General features: G+C 38.2%; 1 protein-coding gene across 5 annotated transcripts in view; it reads left to right on the top strand.

Moving 5' to 3' along the window:
* Positions 1–21,029, top strand: part of ZNF366 (zinc finger protein 366) — a 37,171-nt gene extending 16,142 nt beyond the window's left edge. For all 5 annotated transcript variants that reach the window (XM_018070454.1, XM_018070451.1, XM_018070452.1 and 2 more), the window contains 4 exons: positions 3,052–4,380; positions 6,460–6,651; positions 12,209–12,383; positions 14,331–21,029. In XM_018070454.1, the coding sequence (XP_017925943.1) occupies positions 3,082–4,380; positions 6,460–6,651; positions 12,209–12,383; positions 14,331–14,863 (2,199 nt within the window). In that variant the 5' untranslated portion in view covers positions 3,052–3,081 and the 3' untranslated portion in view covers positions 14,864–21,029. The remainder of the gene's footprint in view (positions 1–3,051; positions 4,381–6,459; positions 6,652–12,208; positions 12,384–14,330) is intronic.
* Positions 21,030–21,281: the final 252 nt, after the last annotated feature.

Here is a 21,281-nt window from a genome sequence, read left to right as displayed (position 1 = left end):
GTTCCTTATTTTGATCAGGGAGTTAGGGTGACAAGGAAACAGCAGAATGAACAGTTGATCAAAGTCCTCTCTGATTGAACATACATGCTATGTATGCATACACACAAAAATAGGTGTGCAGCTTTGGGTGCCACAATACAAGAAGGATATAAAGCTATTAAAGAGTGCCCAAAAGAGGTCTACAAAGATGGTGACAGGCCTTGGGGGAAGCCAGATGAAGAGTGGCTGAGGTCATTTTATTAGTTCACCCTGAAGATGAGAAAACTGAAGGGAGACCTTATTGCAGTCTACAGCTTCCTAGTGAGGGGAAGAAGAGGGGCAATCACTGATCTCTTCTCTGTGGTGACCAGTAACAGGACTTGAGGGATTGGCATGAAGTTTTGTCAGGGGAGGTTTAGGCTGTTTATTAGAAAAAGGTTCTTCACCTATAGGGTGCTTGGGCACTGGAACAGGCTCTCCGGGGAAGTGGTCACAGCACTAAGTCTGTTCAAGAAGTGTTTGAACAATACTTTCAGGCATATCATGTGATTCTTGGGGTGCAGGGCCAGGAGTTGGACTCGATTCTTGTGAGGCCCTTCCAAATAGGATATTTTATGATTCTATGATTCTATATTGTGTACATATATGTATGATATTTCCAGTCAGTGAGCTAGAAACTAAAAGTTAAGTTGTGGTACAATTATTAGATACTTGTCCAAGATGTAACAATTTTTTAATCTTTTTCCTCTATTGGATGTATTTTTTGAATCGTAAGTTTAGAGATCCTTCAATTTTTGCTTCAATTAATACCCCCTCTTCATGTATTGTTTGATCCTTTTGTCTAAATTTTCTGTCTTAGAGTTTTGTCATTGAGCCTCTAGCTTCACACTTTATCTCAAAGATAATTCCACAGTCTATTCCTTCTAAAAAAACAATGTGTTTGCAAGAAGTTTTTTAAGATGCCTTCTCTTCCCCATGGCCTAACTAGGTTACCGAGATCTGCTTTTATCTATCTTTAGAAGAAGGTTTATCAAGCATGGAGCTTCCTGAAAAAGAAATAGGAGTGTATATAGTACTCCATTCACCTTCGTACTCTCCACCCAGCATTTCCAAGAATGATGTTATAAATAGCATCAACATGTCACAGATGATAGAGGGAAAATATGTCTAGTTTTCCAGCCTAATCTCTGCATGGTTGGCTAGATACATGTACACAAACACACACACATTCATATAAGTGTATCCCTCAGGAGGGCTACAAGGATGTCATGAGGTTATGCAGGGAGAAAATTGGAAGGGCCAAAGGTCAGCTAGAATTTAATTTGGCTACTGCCACAAAAGACAATTAAAAATGTTTCTGTAAATACATTCACACCAAAAAGTGGGCTGAACAAAGTCTTCATTCTTTATTGGATGTGGAGTGAAACATAGCAACAAAGGATGAAGAAAAAGCTGAGGTATTTTGTGCCTTCTTTGCTTCAGTCTTTAATAGTTAGACCAGTTGTTCTCACTTAGACCTGTACAAGTCTATGGGACTGGATGGGATCTACTCATGGTCCCGAAGAACCTGGTGAAAATGGTCACCGAGCCATTTTTCATCATTTGCTAGCACTTCTGTCTATTTGGGGAGGTCCCAGTTGACTGGAGGTCAGAGAATATGACTTTCATCTACAGGAAAGGCTGGAGGGAGAGTTATGGAGCAGATCATCCTGAGTGCCATCACACAACACATACAGAGCAACTACCTGAAATGAGTGAGTGAGATGTGGCTTGGCCTCTTCTCCCAAGTAACAAGCCTTAGGATGAGAGAAAATGGCCTCAAGTTGGTCCAGGAGAGGTTTAGATTGGATGTTAGGAAAAAAACCTCGTCATGTAAAAAGCGGTCAAGAACCAGACCAGGCTGCCCAAGGAAGTGGTTGAGTCACCAACCCTGGAGGTATTTAAAAGATGTAGACATTGGTACTTAGGGACATGTTTTAGTGGTTGACTTGGCAGTGCTGACTTAATGGTTGGACCTGACGATTTTAAAGGTCTTTTCTAACATAAAGGATTCCAGGATTCTATGATTCTAGAAAGACAAGGGAAAAGGTAGCAGCCTTATTTAAGATGAACCAAAATTTATAACCAATGTTTTAGATGAACCCTAAATCCAGAAAAAGACATCTGTATAATCAGTGGGATATAAAATTTTGCCAGAAGAAAATTATTAGTCTGCCTCATCACATTGTATCACTAGAAAAGCTCAGAGCATTCTTAGTTGTCAATTACTGTGGAATCCCAGGGGTTTGTTGATATTAATTCTATATTTGGTTTTATAGTGGAGATTTTGCCCACCTGTTTAGAAACAAAAATAACCCTATTAAACTGAATGTAATTTGGAGAGTTGTCAAATGTCTTTCCTCCCCCAAATCTGCCAGGTAAATATCTCTGGGATTAAAACAAAGAAAATAAATTAATCTCCGCCTTCTTATTACAATACAAAGTGAGAGAAGTCAGGAAACACGGCGCAAAATCTGATGGTACACAGTGTCCTTAGATCACTTGGCCATTGTTTTCTCTCACAGTAGCACATGTTAATGATACAAAGAAGTTTAATACTTTTTGGCTTTGGCTTTTCATGTCACAACCATAATAAATGTCCACATTACTGTTTGTATTGCCATATCCTTTAGATGCACCGCCAATTTCTAGAGACTGTGCAAGCACAGCCAAGGACAGAATTTTGCCCACAAACAGCCTGTCCAAATTAAATTAAGCAGAAACACTGCCATACAGATGCAGCTGCAGAGTAGCTGTCACAGTACAGAATACTTATGTCGTAAGGATGCTGTATGAGTCAAACTTGATTTAAACAACCAAATCTCCTTCAGGAAGACCAAAGCCTTTTCGTTCTTCACTAAGAAACATAATTCTTCTTCAAAATACCTTTGTCTTGTATAGGTCTAAGACATTCCTGGTTGTATTTAATTAAAAAAAGCCAACAATCTTCAAAACAATAAAACAGTCAATACAATGTTAAATCCAAAAGAACTGGAAGAAATAAAGAGATTTTGGTTTTTTGCTTATTTTAAGGAATTTGGGCCACACAGAAAAAAATCAAGTATGATGAAGAACGAAGAAACGGATTTTAATGTGGACAATACCCAAGCCTCTCCCTTCTCCCGCTGCCTACAGCCACTCAGCCCTGTTACAAAGCCACACAGAACAACTCCATTTGATGAAGAATTCAGAACACACCTTTCGCATTTCCGCTATGGTCCTCCACCTCTTGAAAACATGGAATCTTTCCAGGGGTCCTTGGAAGGAGGGTCTCGGAAACGCAAGAGCATGCCAACAAAAATGCCACCTTCCATCACCCTTGAGGATTCCTCACCACCACCAGACAGACCTGACGATCACAATGACATAGGCTCTTCCAGTCTCCCCTTGGTGTTCCAACAGCCAGCACAGCCCAAGTACAGCTCCCAGATGATTGACCTCTGCAACTTTGGTTTTCAATTCTACAGAACTCTGGAGCATTTTGGAGCCAAGCCCATTAAGCAAGAACCAGTGAAGCCCAACATGGCATGGCCCAGTAGCCCAGCGTTCATGCAGGCTCCTTACCCTTATTATCCTAAAGTCCACCCTGGTTTAATGTTTCCTTTCATTGTACCACCAAACTTTCATTTCAGGAACCCCTTTCAAATGAAAAGACCTCCAGAACCACCCTTCAGGAGGGCTGAAGTAAGAGAAAGCGGTGAAAACAAACAGAAAGTTGAAAGAGTAGATGTCAACCTTCAGATAGATGACAGTTACTATGTTGATGTGGGGGGTGAACAGAAACGCTGGCAATGTCCCATGTGTGAGAAGTCCTATACATCCAAATACAATCTGGTCACCCACATCTTGGGGCACAGTGGCATTAAGCCACATGCTTGCACCCGATGTGGCAAGCTTTTCAAGCAGCTGAGCCACTTGCACACACATATGTTGACACACCAGGGCACTCGGCCACATAAGTGCCAGGTGTGCCACAAGGCTTTCACTCAAACCAGTCACCTTAAGAGACACATGATGCAACACAGTGACATCAAGCCTTACAACTGCAGGATCTGTGGCAGAGGTTTTGCCTACCCTAGTGAGCTGAAAGCACATGAGTCTAAGCATGAGAGTGGCCGAGAGAACATTTGTGTGGAGTGTGGTCTGGACTTTCCAACTCTGGCCCAGCTGAAGAGACACCTAACCACCCATCGTGGTCCTATACAGTACAATTGCACTGAATGTGATAAGACCTTCCAGTACCCAAGTCAGCTGCAAAACCACATGATGAAGCACAAAGACATCCGCCCATACATCTGCACTGAATGTGGCATGGAGTTTGTGCAGCCCCACCACCTGAAACAACACTCCCTCACTCACAAGGTAAGCATGGGTTGCACTCTGATCTTGCATCTGAAGGAAGCAGGAGGGTTACAGGCTACTAAGGTATCTACCTCCTTGGAAAGAGAAGAGACTATACAGCCTCATGTGGCCTTTTGCCAGCTTTTGCCATACTTACACAGAGCCGAACCCCCAGCACTGCTGGTGGTACTATAATCCAGGTGTCTCTGTCAGACTTAAGAAAGTACACACAAACTGACTTCATTATAAACAGGAGTTCAATTAAACTATCCGTATTACTTTCCAAAACTGTATTCACATCTCTCCGGTTTCTGTCTTCGGAATGACCTTCTGTAACATAACATAATTTTGCAGAGCTGTATAATAAACACCACCCCCCCCGCCCTGAAAATTTTAAAAGAATTTTTTTTTCTGAAATCCAGTTCTGCTGTTCTCCTAATTAGGAACTAGGTGGGTTTGCAGTAGACTGCAGCAAAAGAAAGTATACTATTACTCATCATATTTTGAAGAACAATTAAAATGAGACAATTTAAAAACAAAAAATCCTAGGAAAAATTCCCCTTCATGCATAAGTTATCCAGAATGCCAGTTAATAGAAATGGGCAAGAAGGACCATAATCACAGCCAATTTATATCAAGTAGCAGTCTTGCCACTGCTGACAATAGTGACAACAGAGTCAGTTTAGGGTAGAAGCAAACTTTGGAGCACTTCCAGAAAGATTGCTTTCAGAAACAGGGAAAGTGTAATTGTTCTATTCAAGAAGCTCGGAAATTGACTGTCCACCTTTACAAAAATATTGTTAAGACAAGATAAATCCCCTCATTTAAAAAAAAATTGCTTTCAGATTTGCATATTTTTCCTTTAAATCTTGAATTTTGGCTTTTATATGAAAAACATTAAAAATACAGAAAGCTACAGCATTTTAGTTTTATAGACATATTTTCTTTTAAAAACCAACAACCTCTACTTCATATTTGCTTTTTCTTTCCTGCTTAATGACTATAGTTTTTGCGTTTCTTGAAGATTCCCTGGTCTTTGGATTTACCATGCAAAATCCCACTAATTGAAGACTTTAGTCACAGGAAATGAAATGTCCCTGTGCCTTTACAGAGCATCTGCTTCTTTGTCCATAGCTGCAGGTGGATTCTGCTGTGAACACAGTTTACAGTACTTAGCTCACCAAACCAAGCCTCACATCAGATAAGCAGACACTCAAAGCTGCTGCTGATGTTCACAGTTTTAGCTTTTAAATTAACTGTGAAAATCAGACAGTCGTTTCATGTCTTTGTGAAGAGAGCCTGCAGGAGGAGTAATTGCTCTCAGCACCTCACTAGTAAATCCCTACACCTTCAGCAAGTCATACTCAAACTATTGAGATTTTTGGTGGCAAATTCTTTGATTTTCATAATATCTGAATCACTTTTTGAGAAGCTGACATTTAGACCAACCACACAGGTGTAAAAAGACTGATTTATGCATTTTGTATTGAGTATATGGCATAAAGCATAATAAAAATGCCCTATAAACCTCATATAAAAGGTGATCATTCACTAGTGTTACTGAAAATCCCACTAAGAATATATATGTTTTTTCCTCTTCTATGAATGTAAAATATTTAATCTTATTTGGTACCATTGCTTGACTACTTCTCAGTTACTTCAGACTATTTTCTATAGCTTTCTGCAGAACAGGGTTATTACTTTTTCATAATCAAATGATGCTCAATTATCAAAGGCAACTACTGCTTTAGTCTTATAACTGCTTAGCTTTTATTCTTGGTCAATAAATGTACATATTTGACCAATACTTTACTTAAGCAGTAGAGTAAGACACAGAAGCACTGACACTGACTGTCTCATTGATTTGTAAACCAACTTCATTATTTCATTAAGCTTATATTTTGGTTTACTTCTCTGCTTCTCAGAACCTTGTAAGAATTTCTCAGGAAAAATTACATTGATACCTCTTGAACAAATGTTAAAAGTGAAATAATTTATTATCTACTTTTCTAATATGGAATGAATAATTCATAAATCGCTGTACTGATGATTAAATGATCTAAAAAACTTTCCATCTACTGAATTTTTCTTTTCTTGCAGGGTGTAAAAGAGCACAAATGTGGAATTTGTGGCCGGGAATTTACTCTGCTGGCCAACATGAAGCGACATGTACTGATCCACACCAATATCAGAGCCTACCAATGTCATTTGTGCTTCAAGAGCTTTGTGCAAAAGCAGACTCTCAAGGCCCACATGATTGTTCACTCTGATGTCAAACCCTTTAAATGCAAGGTAAGTGCATTTGGTGACAGAGGCGTTAATCCACAGTATATGTCTCTGATATTATCATCTTGTGATATCAAAGAATTAGAAAAACAAGACTTGTTTACACCTACTGCATTTAAATCAGCATAAAGCATTCTGGTTTTCTTTATTTATCCAGGTTCTTCTTATGTAGTACAAAATAATAGAATTAAATACCTGTGTTTTAGTCCCTTCCTCTTCAATACCAGTAACTTTCATCCTCATGTAGTTTTGGTTTTGATTTGCTTTGTGAGCATTTAAGTGCCACAGAGGTTTGAGGACAAGACAATATTTGACATTTGCTTTGTACAACCATCCAAACAGAAGTCTAAGTCCTTAATATCTTGACACTCTGACTAAAACCATAAATCAAGTCATGCACCCTGCAGAGGATCACGGAAAAGCAGCAGCCACAGCTTCACACAGTGAGGCTATGCAACACTTCAAGAAAGGAGACAAAAAACCCCACAGCAAAATACAACTACAGAAGGGATTTGAATGGGCCAAATGTAATTACCAGACTGAAATTCAGGGCAGGACATCAATATGCTAGCAGAACAACCTCTGAGACCATCTGGCTTTTTTATGATCCTTTGCAAACTCCAGTTTGCTGCTTCTCTCCAGTACATTGGAGGCTGACATTTCCTTTCCATCCTCTCTTCTCCTCCCTCCCCATAAAAATCTAAGAGTTTCTTGACCCTGTTTCTCCCTAATATATTCTTTATGGATTATTCATGTTTATATTCTTACTCGGTATTGGACACTATGTAAGTTCCTTTTCCTACCTATATGGTTCCTTACTATAGTCATACCTTGTGAAGTCAAAGGTTGTAGATTTTATTCCCAATCTAATTTGCTCTAATAAATAGCAAATACAGAGTGGAACATATTACTCAATTTATATATAAGACTGATTTGAAAGCAATTTCTAAAACTCTTTCATCCTACATCTTTATGGAATTGAATATTTTCTTAAAAGGAACATTTCATCAAGAAACAGAGATGTATGAAAAATTTTAAAAGGAATGATTTCACTTCAAAAACCATAGAACTTTAAAATGCCATAGGAATACAAAACATTCGGTACTAATTTTAATAAGAAAATCTAAAAGAAAATCTTTCTGACTTCATTTTGCTTTGTCATTTTATTTTGAAAAAATAGCAGCAAAGGTTTCTAACTTTGGTGTTTTGTTTTTTCCTAATTTATGTCCTATTAAAATGCTATTTTGTATACTTGGGCTTACATTATTCTATATTGATAAAAAAAAATTTTTACTGAAAAGTTTGGGGAGTTTCATGTCAAGTCTGCTGGAGATTTTTGTTCTTTGAAAACATCTGGAAACCTGCCTTTTTGTTCCCATGTGGTCAAAGTCCTCTTCTGACTCCTCAAATTTCAGAAAAGAAACTCAATTGTTTGATCAGCTGTCGTGGGTGCAGTATGTGGACCCATACCATTTTTTAGGTACGTGCAGATTAGCTGGAAGGTTGTGTTCAGCTTAGTGTTTGACGATGGTAGACTACTAAAACTTGGAGATGGCAATAACTGGAACTGGGAAATGGAGTATCACTAGAATGTTTCCCAGCCAGTAACAAAAGCTCTACAGGAACACCTGTTTTTCTTATTTTTTCACTTTTCTGTCCCCACCCAGTGTTCCTAGGAGGAAAGAAACAAGTAAGCACAGTGAACCTGTTTCTCTTGTGGCTGAAGGGGTATGAATCAACATCAGTGCCCCTGAGAGTGGAGATTGCAGCAACAAGCAAAGGCAGAATCAGGAATTGCTCTTGGTCATTAGGAACATCCTGACATTGCCTCTCTGACAGAGCCCTCAAAACACTCTTGAAAGCAAATATTTCTGGTTGGTACTTGGAGGGTTAAGGCAGTGACCAGATAGCAGCCTTTTGGCACCAAGCTCCTCCTCAGCAGAAGGAAGGATATAGCTGTATGAACAGCCTGCTTAACAATGGCTCACATGTCCCCGGGGAACCGCCTGCAAATAGATTTCATCTTGCTTTCTCTTGTACTTTTCAAAGCTTCCTGTTTTCTCACGGTCCTTTTGGACAGTTTACAGTCATTCTCCCTCTCCCTCTCTCTTTGAGGAAAGGAACACCCTTCTTATGAAGAAAAAAAAAAAAAGAAGAAGAATGCAAAGGAAAGAGAGCACAGCAGTAGCCTTTCTATTTCACCACATGCAATGGTTTTCTTTACCTTTTTCTCACAGCAAAAGAAAACACGAGCTTTCCTATGAGTCTAATCACAGCTAAGCACAGACTATCAGAAGTGAGGGAGTAGCAAATAGTTGTCCCTTCTGTTTCCTCATCCAGCTGCAGCCTTCATCTGTGTTTGATTTCTCTTTGAAGAGTGAACTTCTCTGTAACATTTAAAGTCCTGAGCCCATGTTGCCGTGTTTATTTCTGTTAAAGAAAAAAAAAAGACTGAAGAGTTATGAAGGTGTTACACCAACCGTTGCAACAGTGCTAATTCTGACTTGTAGAGGAAGGTTCCATGAAATTTACTGTTGTTTTTAGTGCTAGAGTAATCAGTGCTTCAGACCTCCAATAAAGAATGCAATGGATTTTTTTCCAGCCCAGCCAAATACACTTCGCAGTGGACGTTTTGAACTCTACTTTTTTCCCATCTAAAATCATGTGTTTTAATCAGGAGTTCAAAACCAAAGAAAATGTGAGAGAGAAGTGTTTTGAGAAGAAACAAAACAGGCTGACAAATCTAGAAGTGTGATACTTCATGTGGTATCTTAGGAAGACAAAATCTACCGTTGAACTAATGCAGGATTCTTCTAGCAAACTGTACGGAAGTCCATTTCATCAGTGAGTGCAACAAAGTGTGTTCAGCAGACTTGCAGCTGAGGTCTGTTTCTTCAAGGCTTTAATTTTATCTTGTCTAGAGTAGACAGCCCAACAAAAAATCTACAAGTTCCCGACATCCCAAGTTCTTTTGCATAAAACTGCATCATCTCCTGTCATGCCGCAGAGAAAGGAAATCTTGTACAACCTTCTAGTTTGATATGCAGACTCAACCTGTTCATTAAGCATTAGCTGTGTACCCCAACCAGCTTTGAGTTGCAGTCTTCCAGCATGTGACCAAAAATCTGCTTCCTTTACCCTCTGGATCATTCACCCAAAAGGTGTCTTGCGCCTTTTGGAAAGGAGTAGTTAAACAAAGACCAGGACACACAGAAACATCATTCTGAAACACAATTTTAATATCTGCAATTCTTTAATTTTCCTGCCACACCTCTCTCTTCTAGTGCCATTTCCTCATGTATCCAGAGAAGATTTCATGGCAAGAACACATTACACAGCCCTAAGATACACCTGACTTTGGGAAATGGAAAAATCTGTCAACTTTATTCAGAGACAAAGAACTTTTATACTGTAAAGAACTATCCTTTATGAAGTCCCTTTTCTTTTCTTTATGAAGAAAGAGAAATAAATATTAACTTCACAGAAGAAAATAAGTGCTCTTACTAGATCAGTTTTAATACTCAAGAACCTATAAATATATGGATTTGCATGAAGTATTCTAGCCACTCGCCTATTCAACTTGGTTTTCCTTGGCCACCAGTTTAGATAGAGAAATAAAGACCCAGCTATAGGAAAGCAAGATCTGGTGACAATATAGGTCAGCCACAACATAAGCAGATAACCAGAAGCCTTCATGTAAGAGGTATTAGAAAGCTATTATTACTGGCATTCTTGTAGCAAGAGTAATATTGACATATTATAGGTTGTTCCAGCAGCTGTCAGGATACAATCAGCTGCTGTTATTCCTTGCGAATTTTCTGGGCTCATCAGTACTTTTCCTCTTTTTTTTCCCCTCAGCACTTTCAGAGTATTTTTTTGGTGCATTCATTTCTCTGAATATAAGCAATCCTGCATATTGTCTTTGTTTGAATGCAAAGAAGAGATAATACTCTTTCCTAAATGGATGGATGACCCTTGGGACCAGATATCCTTATTTTAAAAATTAATAATTCATTTCCAGTGGCTTTTTTTCCCCCTCCTACTGTCTTGCTGATAAATTTATTTGCTAGAATGTTCATTTTAGCAAAATTACAGAGAGAAAATCATGGAAGAAAACATATGCAGCTGAAGCAAATACTTGTTTTAAAAACAAGTGAATATTTCCAGAGTCTTTGTTTTTGCAGCACTGGCTCAGCTCTAATTTTAATTGTGAAACAGTACACCTGCAAAGTTTTGGTATAAATGAACTGATTCAATTTTCCCTCAAGAGACAGTGTAAAATGCAAAACACATAGTACTGTTTCACCAATGATAATCCCACTATCTACATTTCATCCAGGTGTTCCAGGTGATGACTTTCTGAATATGAATCTACAAGTAGCATATCAGATCTTCTACAATATCAAAACAAATAAAATCAGAATTCCCATTATACAAAAAATGTGGTGGAATATTAGTAATTTCTTTTTAGTAATTTTCTGCCAGATGATTACCCTGCTAGATGGAAGTTTCAGTTACTCAGTAATGGTGATTCTGGCTCATATAGAAATAAAGATCATTTTAAAAAATTAAAATCTGATGGTAGAACCAGTCAAAAAAAAAAAAAAAGGAGCTGAAGTAGAAAGCACATACAGAAGTTTGCAGAGGATGGAAATAGCCACTTGAACATGAATAAAACTATAAATCCTGATAAGGAAAGACCAGAAGGCAAGTAAGACTAGATACTTGTAATAGTGATGTCAAACTCTCATGTCTTGAGAATACATTTGTTTTATAAGAATCCAGACTACAAAAGGACTCATCTAGATAAACAACAACAATGAAAAAACCCGACCCTTATTGTTCCATCAAAGGAAAAATTGCAGGATCAATGGCTTGAGCTGGCAGGAACATGCTTCAGGGAAAGCTGAGTCATTCTTGCAGCCTCATGACTGTTTACGTTCCAGCTTACTCACCAGAGACATCAAAACACAGAATTTGATAAAAAAATGATAAAGGGATCAGAGAAAAAAGGGTGAGCAAGAAACAAACTAAAATAAGGAATTGCTTTTTCTAGCTTTAAGCAAAATATGCAGCTGTTTAATTTCCACTTAAGGAGAAGTAATATTCTGTTTGACTGTGTCACAGAAACCCTTAATTGGTTTTATTTTTTATCTCCATCTCTGCCTGACATTGTTCTTGATTAAAGGCTAGATTTATAAACTACAAATTAAATGCTTTGCCAGGGCAGAAAGTTATACTTTGAATGTCATTCAAATTAAGAGCCTACCAGATTACTCACTTAAGTCTCTCCCCTCCTTACAACAACATTGCCTGCTTTTGGGGAATCCTTGACTATGTGTCTTGGTCACCAAATTAAAAAAAAGCCAGCAGTGCAGAGGGCTCTAGATACTCAAACACATATTTTTGTCTGTAGGATTATTGCCTGGAACTTTGAAAAACACATTGCAGCCAAAAGCTGCCAAGGCTAAAGTAGAAAAGTGTAGGTCTTACTTACTTTTAAAATGTTCTCCTAGTAAATACTGATTCAAACTAATAATTTTCATTTTTACTGTTTTTACAGCTGTGTGGAAAGGAATTTAACAGAATGCACAATTTAATGGGACACATGCACTTGCATTCTGATAGTAAGCCTTTCAAGTGCCTCTACTGTCCCAGCAAATTCACCTTGAAGGGGAACCTAACCAGACACATGAAAGTCAAACACGGGGTCATGGAAAGAGGATTTCATTCACAAGGTAATATTTTTCAGAAAGGTTGTTTTCTGTGAGATCTGAAGATGCATATCAGTGAACCCAAATGAGCTTTGTACTACGGATCCACGAACTTGTACCATGGATCCTATGCTACTGCCAGTGATAGAATCCCATAAGCCTGAGAAGTTGCTATTAACTATATTACTACAACGTTACAGATCAGAGATTCCCAATAAATCATAAATTAATCCTAAATTGACAGAAGCAGAAAATCTAGAACATTTATGGGTCTTGCTTACTGCATATTGGATTCCAGTCTGGAATGCGTATGGAAGGCTGAGTGTTTCTACATCCAAGAGCCTTGGTTATTCTGTACTGTATTGGCATAGCTGATGTCAGGTGAAGGCCATAGGCTCAAGACCCAATTTACAAAGGAGTACATGAACAGGAGATACTACTGCCCCATTTCAAAGTACAAGGATTTTTGACTACCCAGGGTATCCTGCAAAGCATTTCCTGTCTACCATCTGCCATGTACCATTCCAAAAGTTATCCTTATGTATGCACACATGTCAATGCTAACTAAAGAAGTGGAGGAATTAAGGAAGATTGTTTTGAGAGTTTGATTTTCCAAGATATGTTTTTTTAAGATTTTTTGCATAAATAATTCTTTAATGGGGAAGATTTCTTAGTGTTCCTCAAATTCAAGCGTTAAGACAGTCCAGCACATATGTAGAACACTCTAATTACACTACATTACTCTAATGACATTTGATATAAAATGTACAAACATCTTAATGGGTAATGAAATAAGTGTGTTTTTTCTGTTAGCCTCCTCCAGCACCATGCTAGTTAGACAATTACTTGGAATTGGAGATCGCTAAGAGCTTTTCATTGTAGAGGGATTCTGCATCCCTTGAGGCTTATCAGACACAAGATAATTTGTAAGGCCTGCCACTTGCTTATGAACCATTTTAACAAATACAGTCTGTTGCAAAGTAGCATCTGTTATCTTGTGAGATTGCATAGATTCTTCAGAAACTGGATTCAATTACTGAGGGAAAAAAAAACAACAAAGCAAACAAAAGCAAGTACTGACTTCTGTATATATTTACTATGGGGTGAAATCCTCGCCCCAGTACTGTCACTAGTCTTTAATGAAAATGGTCTATGCCTACAGTATCCAGATCTTCTTCAGTGCCTCCTGGTCCTTGCAGCATATTAGAGTACACAGTTGCCTCCTGGGTAACATCTATATTTCCAGTAAGAGGAAAGACACTCTGACAAATATTAAGGCAAATCAGATCCAGGAGTACATGCAGATTTACACTATACTGCTCGAAATCATTATTTGTTTATAATGATTTCCTCAAGCTGAAGCACTATCTAGTGCATAGAGCTTTTCAGTTGATTGGTTTCTCAGTGGATGAAAGGAAAAATTTAGGAGAGTGGAGGTCATAGACTGCTGAGACTTTATTGTCTTTTCATTATAAAGTATTAACTTTGAATTGGAGTGTCCAGAGAACAACTACATTAACACAATTTCAGTATCTTCCACTCCTATGGAAAAATAATATATAAAACCTGAACTTGGATTATGGACTGTGATGCTTTAGATCAAAGTTTTCATTTAAAAAAGAATAGGAAGGAGGAAGTGGATAGGTTCACTGGTAAAAATTAGCTTATAAAAGGACAGACCATTTCACTTTTTTTCTAGCTGCCTCATCAAGAGTCTGGCATGTATAACACAATGTTTTGTGTGTCCTGACCTGTCTGGGAAGTGTATAGAATAGCACTCCTTTTTGCAGCATCTCAAAGGAGATGCCATGAGATGCAAATAGTGAAGTACTTGGAGGTAGCTGGATGGAAGACAAAGGTAAAGTATGAACTAGAAGGCCACCTCAGAATCTGTTTTTTAGCCATGTATCAAGTACTAAAATTTCCGATATATAAATTTTTCCTCTTCTCCTCCCCTCAAACTGCTGCAAGGTTTTGGAAGAGGAAGAATTGCTCTGTCGCAGACAAAAGTCTTGAAAAGTTTGGAACAGGAAGAGCCCTTTGATCTTTCCCAGAAAAGCCAAGGGAAGGGAATCTCATTTCATTCTGATGGCGAGAGTGCCAAGGGGAGCTCATGCCAGGAAGAAGAGGAAGACAACTGCTATGAGGCAGAGCGGTACAGCCCTGTCATGTATCATCATGATGACAAGCTATGTGTGGCTCAAGATCTCTCTGGCAAACCCGAGTCCATGATGAAGGACTTCAGAGAGTCCTCCTGCAATGAGAAGGAAGAAGTGCTAAGTGAGGGAGGACTGAGGAAGAGAATAGGAAATTCGGACAAAGAGGAGAGCCAAAGAGAAGGAGAGCTTGCAAACAACAAAGAACGTCTCAGCTTTAGATCCTTTGAAAAGGCCAGAATTGGCCACTCTTTCTCTGATTACTTGTATTTCAAGCACAGGAACAAGAGTTTGAAAGAATTGCTGGAAAGAAAAATGGAAAAACAAACAATGCTTATAGGCATGTAAAATGGACACTTTGAAATAGCTGGAAAATGGGAACCAGAGAGTTTTTAACATGAACTGTAGTTTACCAAGACCTGAAGTCTGTAGTATTCTTTAGAAATAAACAAGCCAAATAGATAAAAATAATTTAGTGTAAAACACATACATTAAAAGCCACTGAGAAATGCAATAGATATTGAACAATAACACTTTTATATTTATCCATTTGATGTAAAAGCAAACAATGGGTTAGGTACAGAAGTTTATTTTCTATTATATGGGGATAGATACTTACATGCAATTTTCTAATTAGCAGAAAGCAACATACTTTAGCATCTGATTTATTGTCTGACTAGATAAATATGAACACTTCTAGCCATATGTCTCAGAAACAGTTGAAAATACTAAATATTTCACATTATAAGCCAGAGTACTATTAAATGTGACACGCATGAAAATGCTGTCAACATTCAGAACTAACACAGTCCAAATACTTTGATTTACTGAAGTGACTCTTAATTCAATCACTTATAGTGAGAACTGGGAAAGAAATTAAGAAGAAATACTAATGTCTTGGGAGGCAGTGAAGGGCAACTCTGTAAGGCTTTGAAAGGACTGGAATTTATTACAAAAGCTCTTCCTCTAGTACAAGGAATGTTCCTGTTTTGTTTCAGTCAGTATGAGAGTATTCAGTAATTCTTCAAGTGAAATAGCATAGACTGTGTTGACATTTCATTCTACTGCCTGCTCAGACCAATATATCTAATGGGCAGCAGCAGCATACAGCATTCACAATCTTGCTATAATTACATATAAAGAAATATGAGTAATTGCACTGAAAAAAATATGCAGTTTTACCATTTATCTCTTCATTTTTTCATGACTAGGAAGGATAATTTTGAAATACACAATTTTTATTTTAGAAGGTAAAAATAACCCCTATAGGACAAGCAGTACCTCACAGAGTAAAACTGATTTTCGATTTCCTCTTATTGGAGGCAGAAATTTTCCCTTATCAATGTGTCTTGAGGAGGGTCCAGGCCTTTCAGAAGAATTCACTTACACTGTTTTTACTGTCACACCCAGCTTTGCATCCTCTGATTCCCATACAATTACACATTCACAACAAAGATGCTTAAAGCATATTCCGTTCAACTTTTCATTATTTGCATGAGTAGTTCAGCCATCATATTAATTTCTGCATCTTCAAGATAGAAAACAAACAGCCTTGCATCATGCTCTTCCTTATAAAGAAATAAAAATTTAAGAAATCATAAAATTTGTCTTATGTCCCTCCCACATCCCAGCTTAAAAGGTTAAAATTCTCTTCCAAATACTACTGCCTTCTTCACTTACCTGCCAAGTTCTTGATTTGAAATACATTGCTATAATGTTCAACATATAGCAAGTTGTAATTAAATATAGTCATATACTTATGTTTCGCTAAGACTATAGTCAAGTAGCTGCAGCTCTCTGCCACTATAAGAAAACAAATACCTTTCAAACTAATGATTCTCACGCCTACCAGTTAATCAGCATTCACAGTGCAGAAGTCTTTATTCCTCAAATAAAACTGGATTTGTGTAGTCCAAGGTTGGAGAAGGTGGTTTCACTTTCCAAGGCTCAAACATGGCATAATAAATATTCTGAATGAAGAGCAGAAAAAGCTGTTGATAAAAGAAACTGTAACATACAGGTGACTCTTCTAAATGTAGTTAACTTACATAATTAAAACTGATGTGCATACATTTTAAAATATAAAGGGTATGCCAAACTGATGTGGAATGTAGGTCAGTTTAAACATAGAATTAAAGAAGACTTTGAAAACTGAGTGTATTTCAGTTATAAATAGCCATGATTTTCAGGAATGAACTGTTTTACCTTACACACTCTTCCTTGCCGCTGAGATGACACCTCTTGAAAAAGGAGCCATCCTTCTTTCAAGGAAGACATTGTGGTCACGCAGAAGAAACTGAAAAAATTTTTTTCATTATTCTGAAAAAAATTCAGAATAATGAGTGTAACTGCATTCTTTCTTAGACTATGGGGAAGTGATCCAGCAAAAATTCAACACAGTCTAGGAGATGGTCCCTTAGAAATGGGAACAACTCCTTCGGTTACCTTCTTGTCACTATCTTGTCTCTGTCAGACAAAAGCTCCCATTTGAGAATGTATACAGCCAAAAGCTGGGAGTCACTGAGTCTTAGAATTGTCTCTGTCTCAGTGGTGTAGTTTCCAGCTATGCATGATTCCAGATCAGTCCACTCCACTTTTGCAGCCATATTAGCTCTCCTGATGGGAAGAACAAGCAGGAAATCAGAAATCTCTTTGCAATTTCTAGAATGGTAATCATGCAGATGGGTAGAACTTAACAAGTCCTTCACTTCTGTGGTGGGTAAAGCAGGAAAGCATTCAGTCCTTCCATTGCAAAGCCTTGTTGTCTATTCATTGGAGAGTGCTATGGGACAGCTAACCAATCCTTACCAAGAAAGAAAGAAACAAACGATTTCGTATCAACAGCAGTCCAGGCAAATGGAACAAAGGAGAAATTTTCAGCAGATTTCAGCTCACAGAAGCTAATATCATAGGATGTTATCTACCTGGACTTTAGCAAAGTCTTTGATACTGACTCCCATGGCACTCTCCTGGAGAAGCTGGCAGCCCACAGCTTGGATAGGTGCACTCTTTGCTAGGTTAAAAACTGGCTGGATGGCTGAGCCCCGAGAGTGGTGGTGAATGGAGTTACATCCAGCTGGCAGCCGGTCACCAGTGGAACACAGTACTCCCCAGAGTACTGGGGGGCAGCCCTGTTTAATATCTTATTGATGATCTGGATGTGTTTAATATCTTACTGATGATCTGGATGAGGGGCTCGTGTGCACCCTCAGTACATTTGTACATGACACTAAGCTGTGTAGGAGTGTTCGTCTGCTGGATAGTAGGAAGGATCTGCAGAGCAACCTGGATGGGCAGGATCAGTGGGACAAGGCTAGTGGAATGAGATGCAAAAAGACCAAGTGCCAAGCCCTGCACTTGGGTCACAACAACCACCGGCAATGTTACAGGCTGGGGACAGAATGACTGGAAAACTGCCCAGCAGAAAAGGACCTGGGGGTGCTCGTTGACAGAGGCTGAACACTATCCGGCAGTGTGCCCAGGTGGCCGAGAAGGCCAGTGGCATCTTGGCCTGTATCAGCAACAGTGTGGCCAGCAGAACCAGGGCAGTGATTGTTCCTCTGTCCTCAACATTGGTGAGGCCCTACTTCAAATCCTGTATTGTTTTGGGCCCCTCACTCAAAGAAAGACATTGAGGTGCTGGAGCAAGTCCAGAGAAGGGCAATGAGCCAGGCAGCATCCCTGGAAATGTTTGAGAAATGTTCCAGAAATGACTGTGTGGCACTTAGTGTTACAGTCTAGTTGACCTGCTGGTCTTCAGTGAAAGGTTGGACTCAATAATCTGAGGTATTTTCCAACATAAATGCTTCTGTGACGCTGTGATTCTATAACCACAAGAATTATGTTTACTGAAAGCACGCAGTCCAGAGTTCCCTTACACATGTTGTAAGAGAATGTGCCAGTTGTGTCCTTGGGAAAGGAAATCACTGCAAACCACTCTGGTTTTCTAAATGGTTAACTTGAATTCTTTCAACCACACTGTCACTGCAGTCAATTTACCCTCTTCTACAAATGCACTTCTCACTGGAGCAGAAACATCTGACAACCACATACTATTTGCAAATAATTCGTAATGGGAGTCCCTTTTTTTGCATTTTTCCTAGAAAGCAGAGAGTATTCCATTACAATGAGATCCTGATATTCTGCCCAGTCATGAAGTCACACTAAGCTAATTCACAAACACCCAAGTGTAATTCATGCTACAATAGTAAAGAATTAATCTAAAACTGTAAGTTACCATAAGAGGAGTTGCAAACAGAACTATTACTGAAATAAGGAGACAGTGCCAAGTGACCCAAGCAAAGCGATTAGATGACAGTCATCTCTCTGTGGAACATAATGCAAATGGGTCTAAGACACTTGTTACAAAGAGGTCCCAAGGGACAAATTAAAAGTGAAATAACAGCCTTCATTGTGAAGCACCTTGCTTTTCAAACATGAGTTATTTTCATGCTATTTACATTGGCATCACTTTAGGAACAGACAGTAACAGCCTTTGCTTTATAATAGCTTTGAAAACGCTTTAGAGAAATTTGCTCTCATAATGAAGCTATTTCCCATTTCTGTTTTTCAAGGGATTAGCTTCCTTATTTTGCCTTGTATAGAGGCTCAGAAGTCCAGTAGAGACATTACCTGTGTCCTGGACCTTGGGGGATATATTTTCTTCTTTTTCTGATTTCTGAGTTTATCTACCTTCTTGCTATGTTGTGAGAAAAAAAAAATATTTATCTTACTGTTCTCTGTATTTGGGTCTTCAGTGTGTGGTAACACATGAAACTAAAGCCCAGCCTCTAACATCTCTATGTAAAATTACATACATACCATTTCCCTGCATTGTTAGATGAAGTGTAGCTCCATCCTCTTGGAGAGCATAACAGCAAATAAGAGGGGCCACAAACTCATGCAGCCAAGATGCTTCAAGAAGTCATGCTGAGGAAAAGTAAATTGGCCCTATCATAATGAGTCTGGGCAAGTGAAGGCAGGTGGTTTGTTAAATTAGAGGTTTTTCTGATGTTAAGGGTAGCAAGGAGAATTCTGCAAGACACTTTAGAGTACAGAGTAGGTGGAGGAAAAGCTAAAAGCTGAGTTACTAAAAATTAAGGATGAAGATAGACAATGTATTTATGTGGAAAGAGAAGTTATAGGTGACCCCGGAATAAGATGCTTTGATTCTAGCCACTAGGACTCAGTCATCTCCTTGTGAATCAGAGTTTTCCTGGCTGCCAGACAGGTGCTCTGTATTCAGAGGCTCAAAGCGTAAAACACTTCATGATAGTATTATAACTGATGTTTATGCTGTGCTGTTTCTTCTAAAACAAGTTACCAGAAAGACCAGGTAATGCTATTGCACCCACCCTTTTACAACTCTGTGATTCTCTACTACCTATTCTTTGATATCTCTCTTTATATGGTGCTGCTGGATTCTGCTGTTTTGAGTGTACAGTTAAGAAGTAATATAAGTACTGTATTTATTATTCCAAGAAGTTTTTAATAATTATTAACAGTTTTGAAAATAAGTCATGTCTGCTTAGCTGAACAAGATGTAACAGAGCTAACATTTTGTGCTCCTAACAGATTTTGCAAATAATGTGTTGCATATTTATTTCACATAGAACATTGAGTTCCTATTTAAAGCCACAACTCAAAAAGTGAACCAACTATATGTGAATATTTAGGTTCTGGCTTTCTATCTCAATAGTAAAAGCATGTATGATGTATTGTATTAATTTAAGCTAATAAATACATACTGAAAAAGCTGCTGTACTTGGTATTGAAATGCATCTGGAGTTCTTGGCATTCTAGGCATTTTATATAGTAAATCCGTGGGGCTGGTCTGATGAGGTCATGCTTCACTCAGCATCACTGAAGAGTGGTTCTTGTAAAGGGAAGCCTAAATCAATGATGGACAGTTAGAAGACCAGAGCAGAAGAACTACCAGGTCCTCTGAGGCAGAGATATCACTTTATTATTACCAACTACACAGAGGACATAAAGAATGTTCTGGAATGCTTATGTTATTTGTCAACTTGTCTTCAGACAAGCTAAAAAAGAAAGATTCTTATCTTAGACACATTTGAAAGACCTGCATGACGTAAAAAGATGGGAAAAACCAATCAGACATATTGTAAGATTGAAGTTAAGAAAGTAGGAATACTTTTATAGATTAAGGAATAAGCAGAAGACTGAACTCAGAAACCCATTGTCACTGTTTTTAAAGGAAAGCATCACTTTTAAGTGATGATTAAACTCTTGAATTTGTTTGTTTTAATGAGATCCTGATTAAATTGGCATTATCAGATTTCACAGAGAACATTTCTACTCTCTGAGCTGTTTCTGAGCACAGAGAGAAAGCAACTGGAATGTTTGCTATAAAATAAATCAAGTAATAACAAAAATAGAGATATTCTGTTTCTAATTCTCTGACGTAAATGCCTTAAAAAGTGCAAAAAGACTTATGTAAATGCTAGAACTACATGCAGGAGGCTAAATAAAACAGAACAAAGCCTTTATTTTCTTTCCTGTTTTCTTATTTTCTTTTTTTCCTCCTCATGTTTTGATGCTAGGTAACAACTACTATTAGGATTATAGGCAACCTCTACATAAGGAGGACAAGGATATGTTGGAGAGTGACCTAGTTCACTCCTATGGGATTCAGTACCACTGAATCTCAGATTCCCCTCTACCAGTCAAAAAAATTAATTTAGAAAAATGTATGTTTGGTCTTTTTCATAAATTTCCAGGTGAAAAATGAACTATGCCCTCCTAT

Source organism: Manacus vitellinus, unplaced genomic scaffold, assembly GCF_001715985.3.
Source record: "Manacus vitellinus isolate BGI_N305 unplaced genomic scaffold, ASM171598v3 scaffold_18_pilon, whole genome shotgun sequence".
NCBI lineage: Eukaryota > Metazoa > Chordata > Aves > Passeriformes > Pipridae > Manacus > Manacus vitellinus.
Note: the sequence above shows the minus strand (reverse complement) of the source record. Positions and strands in the feature narration are given on the sequence as shown.